This window comes from Cydia pomonella, chromosome 23 (genome assembly GCF_033807575.1).
Source record: "Cydia pomonella isolate Wapato2018A chromosome 23, ilCydPomo1, whole genome shotgun sequence".
Lineage (NCBI taxonomy): Eukaryota > Metazoa > Arthropoda > Insecta > Lepidoptera > Tortricidae > Cydia > Cydia pomonella.
This window is the reverse complement of record NC_084725.1, coordinates 13,168,733-13,185,707: the sequence shown is the minus strand read 5'-3', so window position 1 is coordinate 13,185,707 and position 16,975 is coordinate 13,168,733. Positions and strand designations below refer to the sequence as shown.

General features: G+C 40.6%; 1 protein-coding gene across 1 annotated transcript in view; it reads left to right on the top strand.

The window, feature by feature from the left end:
• Nucleotides 1-6,164, top strand: part of LOC133530648 (lysine-specific demethylase RSBN1L-like) — a 30,690-nt gene extending 24,526 nt beyond the window's left edge. The window contains exons 10-12 of the mRNA XM_061868665.1: nucleotides 804-943; nucleotides 2,194-2,295; nucleotides 4,807-6,164. Of these exons, the coding sequence (XP_061724649.1) occupies nucleotides 804-943; nucleotides 2,194-2,295; nucleotides 4,807-5,258 (694 nt within the window). The 3' untranslated portion in view covers nucleotides 5,259-6,164. The remainder of the gene's footprint in view (nucleotides 1-803; nucleotides 944-2,193; nucleotides 2,296-4,806) is intronic.
• The last annotated feature ends 10,811 nt before the right edge of the window (nucleotides 6,165-16,975 follow it).

Here is a 16,975-nt window from a genome sequence, read left to right as displayed (position 1 = left end):
GCCGACTTCAACAAGCTGGTGCAGCTGCTGCAGCTCGACCTCTACGAGCCGCCCATCTCGCAGTGCGTCACGTGGTGAGTCCATCTTCCACGCGGCCGACTTCAACAAGCTGGTGCAGCTGCTGCAGCTCGACCTCTACGAGCCGCCCATCTCGCAGTGCGTCACGTGGTGAGTCTATCAAATTCTCAGACAACATTTTATTAATTAGAGGCAGTCTACTGTAGAAGGTACCAATACAAAAAAACATTAATAGGAGCCCCGCATTACGGAGCGATGGGAAGGTTTATGACAGACACGAATTTATGATTTGACCTGGAAATTACCTCTATGTTAAATAAATTATAATAAAATGTGAATTACTTAGCTAGTACTCATGAACTTTCTATGAATTATGTCTATGTTTTATGAATTTAATGATTAATGAATTTCAATTTAATGAATGTATTATTATTCTCGCAATTACTTAAATCTGGATTTGTGACTAGAACTAATATTTATGACATATTTATTTATAGTATTATTTCAATTGCAAGGTATTCCTAGTTTTTACTTGAATGTTATTTTATGTTTGTATTTATTTTAGTAATTAGTTTTTATGATATCAATTATGTTGCTATACCCTAACAGGGTAACCATGCATACACTTAATACATGTTAACACCTTAATGTAACTATCCGTAATGTAACTATGTCCGTTTGGCGGGGCTCCTAATAACACATTCGTCACCAGCACCGACGATAACAAAATGATATCCCAGACGATTAATTTAAGAAATGTCATTAACCTATTATTTACTTCACAGGCTAGAAGAAGCAAAACTTAACCAACTGCGACGAGAGGGTGTCCGCTACTCTCGCCTGCCGCTCTGCGACGACGACATATATTTTCTGCCGCGGAACATTATCCATCAGTTCCGGACCGTCTCAGCGGTTACTTCAGTTGGTGAGTGACAATAATTATTCTCAAATACGCGAAAATGTAGGCGACCATAATGTTGCCGGCGCGTATCACGCCTGGAATGGTTTTCCATACAATATTGTTGGCCTAGGCTGGTAAAGTGGGCTTCATAATTCATAATTTTGTGGATTTGTGTGACGTGGTTGTCATATGGGGCATTTCACGCCAAGTGGGCAGCGAAAGAAATGTCAGGTCATAGAATTTGGTCATATTTGGAATAGTTATACTACTCGATATCCTGGATTTATGTATATTTTTATTTTATTTTTATTCGGTACCGTTTCCAGTTTATAAGCATTTAATCATTGGCCAAAATCGGCTTCTCCGATTTTTCAGTTTATATACATATACATGCTATTATTTAATAAACTGAAAAATAAGTTTAAAATTGTTATTTATACAATATTTATTGCTTTTTCTCGCAGTTATAATTTTTTTTTTTTCGCTTTTTTCATACAAGAAACCGGAAATAAAAATTTCAAGTCGAATTTATATAATGTTCGATATTTTTGTTTTTTTTATTTATTTTTACTTTAAAATGTAGTTCATAAAAACTGCCTGGAAAGATTTAGAATGGGATATGCATTAGTTTTGGAGATACATGAAGTAAAACGTGCCGGTCTGAGCGTCGTACTGGCGATTCCTTAGTAACCCAGTCAAATAAAGGTTTTCATCTAGGAATGGCAAATAATGAGCTGGAATTACGTGAATTTTTATTTAATGTAGTTATTATATTGTGAATTTTAAGTTAATTTATTTATAATATTGTTATTTTTAATTTATTTACTGTGAGTTTTAATCTAATTTATTGCGGATTCTTATTTCATTAGTTTAATTTTTTTATTTTTTTAAATATTATCAATAGATTTTAAGTCACTATGTACCTAACCCCCAATGAATCCTAGTTATCTGAATAAAGAAAATTTATTTATAATGGCATCCACACTTCGTCGTATTAAAGCCGATGCAGAGCTAGATGGTTCTATCAATGGTTATTAGATGATAAAGTTTATTCTGTTAGTTTATAATACGCCATTATTTACTGACTCATTTATAATGTCTTAAATTTTTAATGAATATTTTTAACTGTCACTAGTCAGGCTGTCGGCGTTTCCGACTAAGGCCTCTTCTAAAGCTTTCCGATCTTCCCTATTTGGAGCAGTTATTTTCGGGCGAGGGAAATCATTTTCGGGTGTCCCTGAACTTGTGAGTAATGTAATATGACCGTGTTGCAGCGTGGCACCTGCGGCTGAAGCAGTACTACCCGGCCTCCTCGGCCTCCTCGCCCGCCGACGAGAGGCGAGCTCCCGAGGCGCCGCCCGCGCTAGTACAGGCCGGTGAGTAATGTCATGTGAGCGTGTTGCAGCGTGCCACTGCGGCTGAAGCAGTACTACCCGGCCTCCTCGGCCTCCTCGCCCGCCGACGAGAGGCGAGCTCCCGAGGCGCCGCCCGCGCTAGTACAGGCCGGTGAGTAATGTCATGTGAGCGTGTTGCAGCGTGCCACTGCGGCTGAAGCAGTACTACCCGGCCTCCTCGGCCTCCTCGCCCGCCGACGAGAGGCGAGCTCCCGAGGCGCCGCCCGCGCTAGTACAGGCCGGTGAGTAATGTCATGTGAGCGTGTTGCAGCGTGCCACTGCGGCTGAAGCAGTACTACCCGGCCTCCTCGGCCTCCTCGCCCGCCGACGAGAGGCGAGCTCCCGAGGCGCCGCCCGCGCTAGTACAGGCCGGTGAGTAATGTCATGTGAGCGTGTTGCAGCGTGCCACTGCGGCTGAAGCAGTACTACCCGGCCTCCTCGGCCTCCTCGCCCGCCGACGAGAGGCGAGCTCCCGAGGCGCCGCCCGCGCTAGTACAGGCCGGTGAGTAATGTCATGTGAGCGTGTTGCAGCGTGCCACTGCGGCTGAAGCAGTACTACCCGGCCTCCTCGGCCTCCTCGCCCGCCGACGAGAGGCGAGCTCCCGAGGCGCCGCCCGCGCTAGTACAGGCCGGTGAGTAATGTCATGTGAGCGTGTTGCAGCGTGCCACTGCGGCTGAAGCAGTACTACCCGGCCTCCTCGGCCTCCTCGCCCGCCGACGAGAGGCGAGCTCCCGAGGCGCCGCCCGCGCTAGTACAGGCCGGTGAGTAATGTCATGTGAGCGTGTTGCAGCGTGCCACTGCGGCTGAAGCAGTACTACCCGGCCTCCTCGGCCTCCTCGCCCGCCGACGAGAGGCGAGCTCCCGAGGCGCCGCCCGCGCTAGTACAGGCCGGTGAGTAATGTCATGTGAGCGTGTTGCAGCGTGCCACTGCGGCTGAAGCAGTACTACCCGGCCTCCTCGGCCTCCTCGCCCGCCGACGAGAGGCGAGCTCCCGAGGCGCCGCCCGCGCTAGTACAGGCCGGTGAGTAATGTCATGTGAGCGTGTTGCAGCGTGCCACTGCGGCTGAAGCAGTACTACCCGGCCTCCTCGGCCTCCTCGCCCGCCGACGAGAGGCGAGCTCCCGAGGCGCCGCCCGCGCTAGTACAGGCCGGTGAGTAATGTCATGTGAGCGTGTTGCAGCGTGCCACTGCGGCTGAAGCAGTACTACCCGGCCTCCTCGGCCTCCTCGCCCGCCGACGAGAGGCGAGCTCCCGAGGCGCCGCCCGCGCTAGTACAGGCCGGTGAGTAATGTCATGTGAGCGTGTTGCAGCGTGCCACTGCGGCTGAAGCAGTACTACCCGGCCTCCTCGGCCTCCTCGCCCGCCGACGAGAGGCGAGCTCCCGAGGCGCCGCCCGCGCTAGTACAGGCCGGTGAGTAATGTCATGTGAGCGTGTTGCAGCGTGCCACTGCGGCTGAAGCAGTACTACCCGGCCTCCTCGGCCTCCTCGCCCGCCGACGAGAGGCGAGCTCCCGAGGCGCCGCCCGCGCTAGTACAGGCCGGTGAGTAATGTCATGTGAGCGTGTTGCAGCGTGCCACTGCGGCTGAAGCAGTACTACCCGGCCTCCTCGGCCTCCTCGCCCGCCGACGAGAGGCGAGCTCCCGAGGCGCCGCCCGCGCTAGTACAGGCCGGTGAGTAATGTCATGTGAGCGTGTTGCAGCGTGCCACTGCGGCTGAAGCAGTACTACCCGGCCTCCTCGGCCTCCTCGCCCGCCGACGAGAGGCGAGCTCCCGAGGCGCCGCCCGCGCTAGTACAGGCCGGTGAGTAATGTCATGTGAGCGTGTTGCAGCGTGCCACTGCGGCTGAAGCAGTACTACCCGGCCTCCTCGGCCTCCTCGCCCGCCGACGAGAGGCGAGCTCCCGAGGCGCCGCCCGCGCTAGTACAGGCCGGTGAGTAATGTCATGTGAGCGTGTTGCAGCGTGCCACTGCGGCTGAAGCAGTACTACCCGGCCTCCTCGGCCTCCTCGCCCGCCGACGAGAGGCGAGCTCCCGAGGCGCCGCCCGCGCTAGTACAGGCCGGTGAGTAATGTCATGTGAGCGTGTTGCAGCGTGCCACTGCGGCTGAAGCAGTACTACCCGGCCTCCTCGGCCTCCTCGCCCGCCGACGAGAGGCGAGCTCCCGAGGCGCCGCCCGCGCTAGTACAGGCCGGTGAGTAATGTCATGTGAGCGTGTTGCAGCGTGCCACTGCGGCTGAAGCAGTACTACCCGGCCTCCTCGGCCTCCTTGGAGCTTATCTGACAATGGAGACAGGCCATTGGAACTCTGTGAAAATACAACGCAACCTAAATGTGTTTGGGGTTGTTAAAATAGTGTCTATGAATATTAGTTGCCAAGAAAAGTTCACAAAAAGCTTACATCAAGAATGAAATATTTGACGAAGAACTTATTTCCGTTTATTATGTATTTACAACAGATAGCGAATTTATAAACTATTTTTTTTTCCTTTTAGAAACCAAGAAATCATCAACAACTAAACACAAAATGGGCGTCATTGAAATGCGAGCGCTTAGCGCCAAATTCCAAGAAGAACCAGCTTTGAAGATAGCAGAGAACAGAAAAAGCACAGAAACTCAAACCAAGACCGAAAAAACAGAAGAGAAAATGGAGAAAAAAGAACCTAGAGAGAAAGAGAGAGATAGAATGGAACGGACAGATGGAACTGCTAAAGTCGAGCGGTCAGATGATAAACACAGAAAAGATGATAAACATAAAGAACACAAACACGAGCATCATCGGAGACACTCCTCATCAAGTCGACACAAGTCGAGCCATCACAAGTCTGAGCGTCGAGACAAGTCTAAAGAACGCAGGAAAGAGAAGGAACATAGGAGAGATGAGAAGAAAGATAAGAATAAAGAGAAGGAGGTTAAACAGGAGATAGTGAACCGTGCGCCGGACTAATTGTGTTGTGGTGGGGGCACTGAGTTTCAAGCCCTTCGTACAAAGGTATGTACAATGTGTTAACTATGGCCACCGGATGTGAACAGTTTAGTACATTGACCTTTCGTTCTACGACTAAATGTTGGGCGCCAATGTGACCTTTTGTGCTATATTAAGGAAAGAACACTTAAAAAACAAATAGTGAAAGTTAAAAGCATATTTAAATACAGAAAATAGCTTAGCAGCCTTTGGGTAAGCTGGAGATTTTAAACATGTAAAATAAGGTGCTCAAATTAGGTATTCCGGTGGGAATGGAGTTGAATCGCACCACTGATATATAGGCCGGCTTTGGAGCAGAGAACTCCATGTATTAATCGTCTGAATTTATTTTTAGGGTGACTTCTCTGACAGGCGAATATGTTATATATATGTTTCAACCAAATTGCGCGTGAGCGACATGAAATCGTAGCAAAAGGTCAACGTACGGAACTCTTGTACTCGGTGGTCGCACTTTAAGGAAAGAGTTGGCAACACAACTATATTCCTAAAATAATCTAATTTAGATCATTATGTATATCACCTTATACGCAGGGCCTTAAATAAGTTGTGTGTTAGATTCAGACTTTTACTGACTGATTTTTAATATGTATTTAAAACTGAAGGGTAAATGTGTGTACCGTTACTAAAAATAAACTTTCAAACTGTTATTTCGACATCGAAATAGTATCGATAGTTGTTGCTCTGTTGGTTACTTTTTTTGTTCTAGCTTGAAATGTGCTAAAGTTAATGTTTGGACATTTATGATAAATTAACTTAAATAATACCTGTTATTATGTTATTATTGTTATGGTCCCGGGTTCAAATCCTGGTAAGGGCATTTATTTGTGTGATGAGCATGGATATTTGTTCCTGAGTCATGGGTGTTTTCTATGTATTTAAGTATTTATAATTATTTATATATTATATATATCGTTGTCTAAGTACCCTCAACACAAGCCTTATTGAGCTTACTGTGGGACTTAGTCAATTTGTGTAATAATGTCCTATAATATTTATTTATTTATATTTATTTATTTATTTATTATAGAGAAACACTTTTGGCCAATTATTTCGCTCGCGAGGTGCAGCTTAATTCACGAAAACCGGCACGAATGGAATGAACGAAACTTTCATTGTACAGTCACGTCAAGTCAAGTGCCAAAAATATCTATACACGACTTTATGGCCCATATATTTTTATTTTTTTTATTTTTATTTTTTTTTATTTCCACACATACAATTATCATTACAGGCTGAACCCAATGCGATAATGTAGCAACAAATTAAATATACAAACAAACAAAAAACAAGTACCTATATCTAACAACTAAATTTTTAACCTACATACTACCTATTCAATATAACAAAGAGTTAATACAGCTACTTTTGTGAATTCACTCATCGTACATGAAAATAGGTCTATATGTGTGGCTATGATGTTCAGGGTACGCACGGCGCGTGTCATCGGCGCCTCGCGCAGCAACTTGGTGCGCCCGCGCGGCGCGGCCAGCAGCCCGGGCTGACGGCGCGCCACACAAGAGCGCGGAACACAAATACCCACCGACCCCAATATATCCGCATTGTATATCTTTCCCCTAAGCAGTTTAAAGATATATGTAACGAGTGCTAGCTCCCTTCTGACTTTATGATATTAAGGTAGTGTGTACATATTTTTGGCACTTTGTCCGTATCGATATTTTCAGATCCGACCGTATGAGTGACACATGTATCGGTATACAGTCAGAGCCGCCATTTTGTTGGTTAATATTTTCATTCACTCGTCCATTCAATAAGTGCCAGCTCTTGTGAATAGACTTATCTTGTTGCCAAAGATATATTGATTGAGTAAGATACGTCATTTGACAGGTAAACGAGATGGCGCTGTACAGCTCCATACATTTGCAGTAACGATTGTCCAAAGTTGACGTTTGACAATTGAGTGACCGTAAAACGTATGGCGCAGTACAGCGCCATCTGTTTCAAATGTAAAACTAAGGGGCAGTTTTTCTTATTTGTCGTGAATTATTTTACAAGTGTTTTTTAATAAAAAAATATACGTCACAATCCCTTACCTACTTTCTAATGCAAAAAAACGGACTATAGACTTCTCTATTATCAATTCTCTTTGCTGTTTCTAAGCCTACACATTACGATATCCTTTGGCCTAAGATCCTATATTATTTAAGTGTTCAAACATTGCCTTTAAACTGTCAAAATTTACGATATATTAACCTAGAGTAACCATAGCAGCAAACAATGACAATATACCTTAAGTCCTTGCAGTAAGGTGCATTTTCCCTCGTGTCCCGGGCTTGTCCCGAGTCATAGCTATAAACATGTACATAGACTAGACTTTAAGAGGTCTCCTAGAGGCTAAGAAGAATGAATGAAAGCGCAGTTTATTTAAAACCCAGTGATTTTTCCTCTTATCTGATTAAACTTAAATTATAACAATAAAACTGCTAAAAGAAAATAAGTTTTTAGATATAATATGGCTTCCATTTTGTTTTTCACTGCGTCGTGTGATTTGAAAGAATTTTACGAAAATGATTATAGTTATAAAATTTTAAACGAGATAAAATTATTCACACCATATTTCTAAAAGTTGCACTAAGAATAAATATATATTCATATAGATTAATTAAGTAGTAGATCTTAAAAATGTTTTGTGATTTTTTTTTATAGTTTTAAGTCCACCATTTTGTATTGTTGTGGCCACTTTAATTACTGAAATTACGTATACATATGTATATTTGAGTTAGAATTCACTTTTTTATTAACAACACAATAGTGGTCATTAAACTTGTATATACATAATCAGAATGTCTGAAATATTGACATATTGGAAATGTTTTTTAACCTTTTGACCACCAAAGACGTCATATGACGCGCGCGGCTACAGCCCAATATCAACCTTCATGCGTACTGACAAGGTTCACGATTACGCGCCGCGTACGATAGGCGTGGCGTTCAAAAGGTTAACATATTTCTAATAACATCAGTTTCCTATTGTTACCGCACCAATTAAAAGATTCACCTAAATGGGAGCAACTAAAAATAACACTGGGAATGAAACTTTCCCCAGCTGTGCCCGCCGAGGAGGTTTGAACTCACGACCTGCCGTGTTTCATAAACTGAAATAGATGTCATATATTAACTTTTTAACCACCGTAAACTGATACATAAGACACAATATTCATCTCATTTCGCCGCAGTCTAATAATAAGACAAAACTTTCGTGAAACTTCGTACCGGCGGCGACATGAGCTCGCTCGATGAAATATTCAAAGCGGTGAAATCAAAAGTCTAACCCCCTTATTCATAAACGTCTACTAAAGTTCGTCGTTTGTCCCTTTCCATCATACCAATACGTCGAAAAGGGAGAAACAATTATTAGCGGCTTGTTAACTTCAGTAGACGTTTATGAATAACGGGGTAAGCCCTCCGTAGTGGTGAAGGCCGGATTCCTTGTTTTCTGTCGATTTAACTGACATTTACACTCGTCCTTGGACATTTTCAATGTTTTCATTATTACAAGCTTGTATTTAACTTGCAAAGTTTGTATAGCTATAGTATGTTCGGGTCAAATTTTGCGAAATAATTTCACTTCCCAGTATTCGATTTAACTGAAACTTTACATACATAAGCAAGAGTGACAATGCAACATTATGTAATAATAATACTTTAGTTTGAATTGATATTTTCAGTCATAGACCGCGGGCCAGGAGTATATTTCGGCAGTCATCGCCTCCCGGCTGATACTTTGTCAGATGATAGTTTAGATGCTGTTTTAAACTAAAAAAACCGCCATCCGGTTGTATCGCGGTGGAAAGACCGTCAGCTGTAAAATGAACATGTAAAATATATGCGCCTTACCACTTTATGTGCGCCAAAGTATGCGTAATGTATAAATTGCGTAATCCGTTGATGGCTTTTCAGGCGTTACGCCTGATGAAATGCTACATGCAAAGTTTCATGATTTGTTATAGATATCTTAAATAGGTATAACGCTTATGTTTATGCGACCAGCTGGTGTTCTATAACGGGCTGACGATTTTTAGCATCTGAACTATCATTTGACAAAGTATCAAACGGGGGGCGATGACACTTTTTTGTTTTTGTTTTACGTGTTTCGGTGGCTGCCATTCCTCAACCCACCAACGGGGCGGCAGCTGACGACCATGAGGGTTCATTATACCTAGCCGTTAACCACTACACGAGTTTTCGGCCGGGAGGCGATTGGTCATGGACATCTGTTCCTGGCTCGCGGTCTATCAGTTGTACTTTATAATAATCGATGTTTTTTTTGCTTGTATGTAAATTCCATGTTGACGTGTAAAGTGCCCTTGTGGCCTATTTGCTGAATGTTGGAAGTTTGAAGGTATTAGATGTTTGTTGAAAGAAGAGTGCAGTCGGCGATAAAAACTTGTAATAAAAATTGTTTTTGGAAAAAAAAACTTATTTCTAAGTGGTTCCCAGAAGGGAACACATTTATGGTGCGGTGCAACGTGCAATCCAGTAATTAAGTCAAGTTAGTTACGTTGTCTCAAACAGAATTCTATGAAAATTCGTACGCGACCTTTGTTTAATCAAGTGTGAATCATCTGAAATTATTTTCTGGTCTCAAACCCGGATTGCGATGGTTACCTAATTTCTTATTAATGAGAAGGATCAAGCCCGTTTAAAATGCAATTTTAGCGTTCGACTTATATGGTTCAAATTCACGTAGCAGCATTCGGAGATAACGTTTGGGTTATGTGATACGACAGGTAAGAATATCCAGAGGTAACAAAAAGCTGTTACATAAATTTGAGCCATATGTGTAGAACGCTAGAATTTCCTTTTAAACGGGCTTGATTTTTCTCACTAATGCGAAATTAGGTACCCACCGCGATGCACAAAAAAAAACAATTCCTTTTTTTTAACAGCTTAGGGTTTGAGGCCAAAAAATCATTTCATATAATTCATACTATATATACATCTTAAAACCCTACGAAAAAATGTAACAGTTAAACTTAAATACAGTAAGGACGCTGAGCACGATGTATTTCGTATATTGACCTGCTAATTTCATCTCTATCGCACACGCATAGATATTTTGCTTTGTCGGCGGTCATTGCCACTGTGCGAGCGGGACAGCAATATAAATATGTGCGTGCGACAGAGATAGCGAATAACTGGTCAATGTATGCTTACTTTAACATCTTACATAAAGGAAGAAATACAGTTTAAAAATAAAGATTTTTCGAGTAGGAATATTGCAATGGGCATATGAACGTCTAATAAATCTACGCCGGTTCTAACCCAACACCTCTGACCCAAGAAGATTTAACCCTTTACCGTATATGCAACCATATATGATATACAATATTCAACTCTATTGACAGCTATTAAAGTTCAAATTTAAACGAAGATTTTTATGGCATGCGTTAAGTGGTTAAATCCCTACTATACTCTGTATCTTTATGTATTTAAATAAAAGTAAACAGACAATTTGTACATTTTCGGGTAGTTATAACATTTATTGGCTAACCAACCAAATAGAAAACTGTCTGGATCTGTGACTGAACGACGTGATTTTAACCTACATTATTTGATCATGTAATGTTTTCATCTACCCTCAACTGGGTTAAGGTGCCATTTGAGGGTAGATTTTATTTACTTTTATTCAAATACCTAAAGATACAGAGTATAAATTGTGGGAGGGTATCCCAATACGGGACCGGCAAATCTCGGCGGGACACATCTTTTTAAAACATTACATTGTTTTAATACAGCTAAAATTGTGTTAAAACTGTAAAAGCTTGCGTACGACCCGCTACAGATAGGTTTACATTAGTTCAAGATACAGTATTATTAAAGAATAGTGAAATATAGTATCCGACCGCACCCCCTTGCCTCACACTTCAGTATAGATAGAAAATTGGCACAGAATATACAGAGACTATTTGTACAGCTGATATTTAGTACCAAATTTGTATAAAAGTAGAGTGATTGGGTTTAAATTAATTTTTTCGAGGTGATTTATTTGGGCTTAGGTAAACAAAGGGTTGTTTTTTTTATGCAGCTATTGAATCCTTCACGAGTGAGGAAAAAAGAAGCCCATTAAAAGGCAATTTTACCGTCATATTTATATGGTTCAAATTTATATAACAGTTTATTCGGAGATAACACATTTTGGTATCCCCGTATTATTATTTTTACCTAAATGTGGACCGATCGTCCTATATTACCCAAACGTGCTATCGCCGAATGAATTGAACGTTGAGTGAATTTGAACCATATAAATAAGACTGTAACCTCCTTATTCATAAACGTGTACGAAAGTTACGATGCCGCTAATAATCGTTTGTCCCTTTCCGACGTATTGGTATGATGGAAAGGGACAAACGATTATTAGCGGCTTCGTAACTTTAGTAGACGTTTATGAATAAGGGGGTAAGAATATTGCAAACTCACGTCTTTAATTCACTCCATGAATTAACACCATTGTTTCCAATATTTCACTTACTCACTCGTTGCACAATGTACTACGAATATTATAGCTTAACAGATTAAGGTTGACGGAAGCGCTGGTAGCCTAGCGGTAAGAGCGTGCGACTTGCCATCCGGAGGTCGCGGGTTCAAACCCCGGCTCGTACCAATGAGTTTTTCGGAACTTATGTACGAAATATCATTTGATATTTACCAGTCGCTTTTCGGTGAAGGAAAACATCGTGAGGAAACCGGACTAATCCCAACAAGGCCTAGTTTACCCTCTGGGTTGGAAGGGCAGATGGCAGTCGCTTTCGTAAAAATTAGTGCCTACGCCAAATCTTGGGATTAGTTGTCAAGCGGACCCCAGGCTCTCATGAGCCGTGGCAAAATGCCGGGACAACGCGAGGAAGAAGAACAGATTAAGGTCGACGCCGAAAAAATCACCTCAGAAAAGTTTGAATGGATAATTTACTGGGCAATCGTCCTGCTTTTGTACCAATACGGATCGGTTAGAGAAATAGGGAATATTACGCAAAACTGCGTAGAGAGCGCCACCAGCACATACTGAGGGCCTACCGTGAAACACAAAAGTCTCTTCTGGCAGTTGCATATTCGAGCGATAGAGAAGCAGATTTCGATTTTCACGTTTCGTAAACAAACCGCCTCGAAACAATGTCATATTAAAAACTTGTCATAAAACTGTTTAAGGCATAGTATGTATAAGTTACTCTATGGTTTACAATATGTGCTAGTGCTGAACTCTGACGGCAGAACATTGCAGTAATACCCCCTATTGGCGCAATCGACTTGTCAGAAAACAAAATTAGGCTGTTTTTCGTGACGGTAAAACGTGCCGTGCCGTGGACGTCCAAGATTAAGTATTATGTATGTATGTATATACTTTATTGTACATAGAAATAAAAACACAGTTACAGAGTAAATTAAATACAACAAAGGCGAACTTATCCCTGTATGGGATCTCTTCCAGTTAACCTTAGTATTTTGGTTAAATAGAAAAAAACTTAGTGTAATGATGGTACAAGATAGACGAACTACACTTAATAACTTTTATTTTAATGAAATATTTGTGGGAACACATACATAGGGCACAGACGACGCCATCTTGGATATAAGAGAGTTGCCATAACACAAAATAAGAACCGACGAGTAGTGTTACCAACGTAACACTTAGCATTGGTTCTCTGTCTATTCTATTGTCAATATTATCAATATGTAGCTAAAATATATGGAATTGACTTAATTTTGTTACGCCATTTTAAATGTTGTTAATTAATGTCTGTACTGTATAGATGGCGTTAGTGTTTGCTCACAACTTGAGAAAGACTATAAAATAATTATTTAAATAATGATATACAAAAAAAATGTAAAAGAAACTATTCATAAGCAATGATAACTGCTACACTTGGAAATCATACAAGAGGTATTTTAATTTCATTGCTTTTGATTATATTCATTGACATGATTGAACAGTGGGCATATATTTGTCAATAATTTTGTATTGGAACAATAAAATAATTAATTACAAGTAACTCTTTGATTCGAATCTAAGAACTGTAATTTCAGCTGTTATTTAAAATAACAAAAAATAAAGAAATGAAATAGGGAGTAATACTGCAATGTTCTGCCACCAGAGGCAGCACTAGTAAACCATTTACTATGCCTTAAAAATATCTTTGACAAGTTTTCACGATTTTTTTCTTACGAATAAGTATGACATTGTTGCATGCTGTTTGTGCTAGTGGCGCCCCCTATGCAGAGTTTTGAGTAATATTCCCTATTGGACAGAACTACTGACAAAATCAAAAGTTACTTCAAACAAGTTGTGGTTATGAATTTCATTGTTGATCACAAGGCGACGTTTCTAATAATGTTTTTTCCCTCTTGTATTTTTTTGGATTGCATCATCAGGGTACTTAGCCAAGATGACATGATCATGATGATCGTACATCGAAAAACATCAAACGAAAATAGAAAATATCGGGATGTATGGAAATATATATTACTTAACTGATTGGCGATTTCCATCAATAATTGCCATCTTGGCTAGCCCCCAGGTATACATCTTAGCGTTGGTATTAGGTATTTCGAACTTCAGCTCAATTAGACAACGGGAAGTGGTTCAAATAAAGTAAAACCGCGTAAATCCATAGGCTACGGAGACTGCTTACCATCAGGCGGGCCGTATGCTTGTTTGCCACTGAAGCAGTATAAAAAAAAAACCTACATTTTACAGTTCCAATGCTGTACATTTTGTATATTTTTATATAGATTAAGTTATAATGTGAGTTACTTATGAAAGAAATCATGAATCGGAAGAAATCGTAATATTTAATTATGTTCATGTCATGAGTAACATAAGAATTAATGGCACATTTCTTGCTCTAACGAAGATTTCTACAAATATTCAGTATTAACTGTAATACCATATTGTACTTTATGTTTAATGTAATAAGATTGTGTATCCAATGGCAAGCTAATGGAGTTAGAGCGAGAATTGTGCTTTGTGTGATATTTCAGTTGTTACATTTTAAGATCATATGTCTGCTATCTGGGAAACGTTTTAACAAGTATTTTAGGTATGTGTTTAACGAGTATACTTCATTTGAGATAACATAATAAAAGTAAACAATTGGTACATTTTCGGGTAGTTTTAACATTTATTGGTTAACCAACCAAATACAAAACCGCCTGGATCTGTCACTGAACGACCTGACTTTAACCTACATTATTTGATCATGTAATGTTTTCATCTACCCTCAACTGGCTTAAGGAGCCATTTGAGGGTAGATTTTATTTACTTTTATTGAAAGACCTAAAGATACCATTGACATATATATCTAAAGACGGGCCTTACGGGCAATGAGAATGGGGCCAGTACAGCGGTGTCACGCACACGAATTCGAACCAATCGTGAAGTCTAACGCCACAACGCGATTGGTTGATGAGTTCGCTGCACGCCCGCGATTGGTCGCAACTAATTGCGTTAGACTGCACGATTGGCTCGAATTCGTGAGTGACACCACTGAACTAGCACCATTCTTAGTGCCCGTAAGGCCCGTCCTTATATATATGTCAATGATTATTTACAAATTATGGTGTAAAAATCGCTAAAACTACTAGGAAATATTTCCTTTAGAACAAGTTTTGGAGCGTATAATTCAAAAAATGTAAGTAAGTAAGTAAGTAAGAGTCAGTAAATATTCTTTATTGCACCACAAAGAAAACAGATTTAAAAACAGATTTAAAATTTTACTTATTGAATGACTTCCTAAAATTGGGTGTGATCCCATTTGTTCCTGGGCACAGATGGGAAAAGGTGCATTCATATGAATCATTCCCATGCATCATTGGGATACACCTTATATCACTATAATAGCCTTAGATCTTAAAATTAACAACTGAAACAGTAAATGTCAGCGTTAAATAATTAAGTGATGGAAAACTAATTTATTGTCAAGGAGTGCACGTTCGCGGCCCGGCCGGCTGTTTGTGATGCAGATATTTATCTTATTTATGTTTAGGCGGTTAAATTATTGTTTCACGTTTCCTATATTTTTGAAAATAATAATTAGATTATAAATAGAGATTTTGCTGTTTTATTTTACCCTAAACATCCTGAAGGTCCCCAGCGAGCTCGCTTCTCCATACACACGTAGTTCATCATTTTAACCTCCTAAGGCCCAGCCATAGAAATGAAAAATCCTAAATTTGCCACTAGAATTTGAACCTATAGTGCAGGGAATACAGTTGATTTTATTTTGTTTGAAAATTGAATGAAACTAACCAAATGCAACTCTGTTCCAATTGAATATGATTTAAATTTCATCGAACTGAATAAGTCCTATAGGTAGGACCTTGGGCCTTACGAGGTTAAATCGACTTGGCTAGATTGCTCTGAAAGTTGTACTTTCAATTCGGTATGTGCACGACTGTCACGCAACCTAGCGTCCGCAAGTCTAGGGGATAACGTCAATTCACTACATCTTATAAAACTACTCCTAAACTAAAAACTACTGATCGGATTTTTATACGACTTTCATTTATCAATAGAGTGATTCTTGAGGAAGGCTTAGGTATATAACTTGTTACGGTTTTGTGTAAATTGGTTGAAATATAACGATGTCGGAAGACATCAAGCTGGCTAGGAGCGTTAATCGAAAATGCTGCCTAATCCGTTTGAGCTATAACAACGCGATGTATGGTGGGGTTGTCTCTTTCATGGGTCTACAAAAAAGTCCGCAATGTTAAATGTCTATCTTTTAAGGATAACTTACTATAACCATTCTCTAGAAAAATATCACTCATTTTGTATAAGATTTTTGACTTTCCAAAACCTCCCGCTTGGCGCGCTGTTCAAAAACCCATACAAAATGAGACTTAACGCAAACGCGTACGTCACGTTTCGCTATCGACTAAATTTACACTAGGGGTACAGATTACAATGGTCCCTACACCATGCAATTTAAGTTAATATTTCACGAGTAATCGTAAATTAAGTTTCATTTCGAGCCATATAACTTGTACCGCAGTTAGTTCAAATTTTTGCCACCTTATGCGATGGGATCGCTTTACTCACCATGCACTTCGCACGATCCCTCCTGGCTCCCGTCGGTCGTGTTTTAATTTATCGTCACTCGTTTCGGATTTCCTATTTTTCGCACTTGTATCGTAATGTACTATTGTAGTAGTAGTAAAACTCTTTATTGTACAAAATTGAAAACAAAACAGGAAATAAAACACTCATCAATAGTACAAAGGTGAACTTATCCCTTTAAGGGATCTCTTCCAGTTAACCTTTGAGCAATTGAGGGAGAATTGGAGACGGTAGGACATCCGTACTTTAAAGTGGCCCAAAAAAAAATAGAAAAGTATTGAAAGGAAAATAGGAAAGGATTGATTGGAAGGATTTTAGGAGGAATTATGGTTTTTTTGCAATTTCACATTTATAAGTAATAACAATATGTACAGTCAAGTGCAAAAATAAGTATCGAATAAATCGTCTCATAAATAGGGTACTACGCTCTTATTACACTGGAATAAGATGCTATGGGACAATATTTTTGAGTAAAATGTGTACACACATATTTATACACTTGACTGTACATAAAGTATTGATATGCAAATAACTAATTGTAGGGTTAAGATGGTCGGGGCTTTATTATTAGTCACTATGCCTGTCACGTTCTAACAAGTATGTAAGC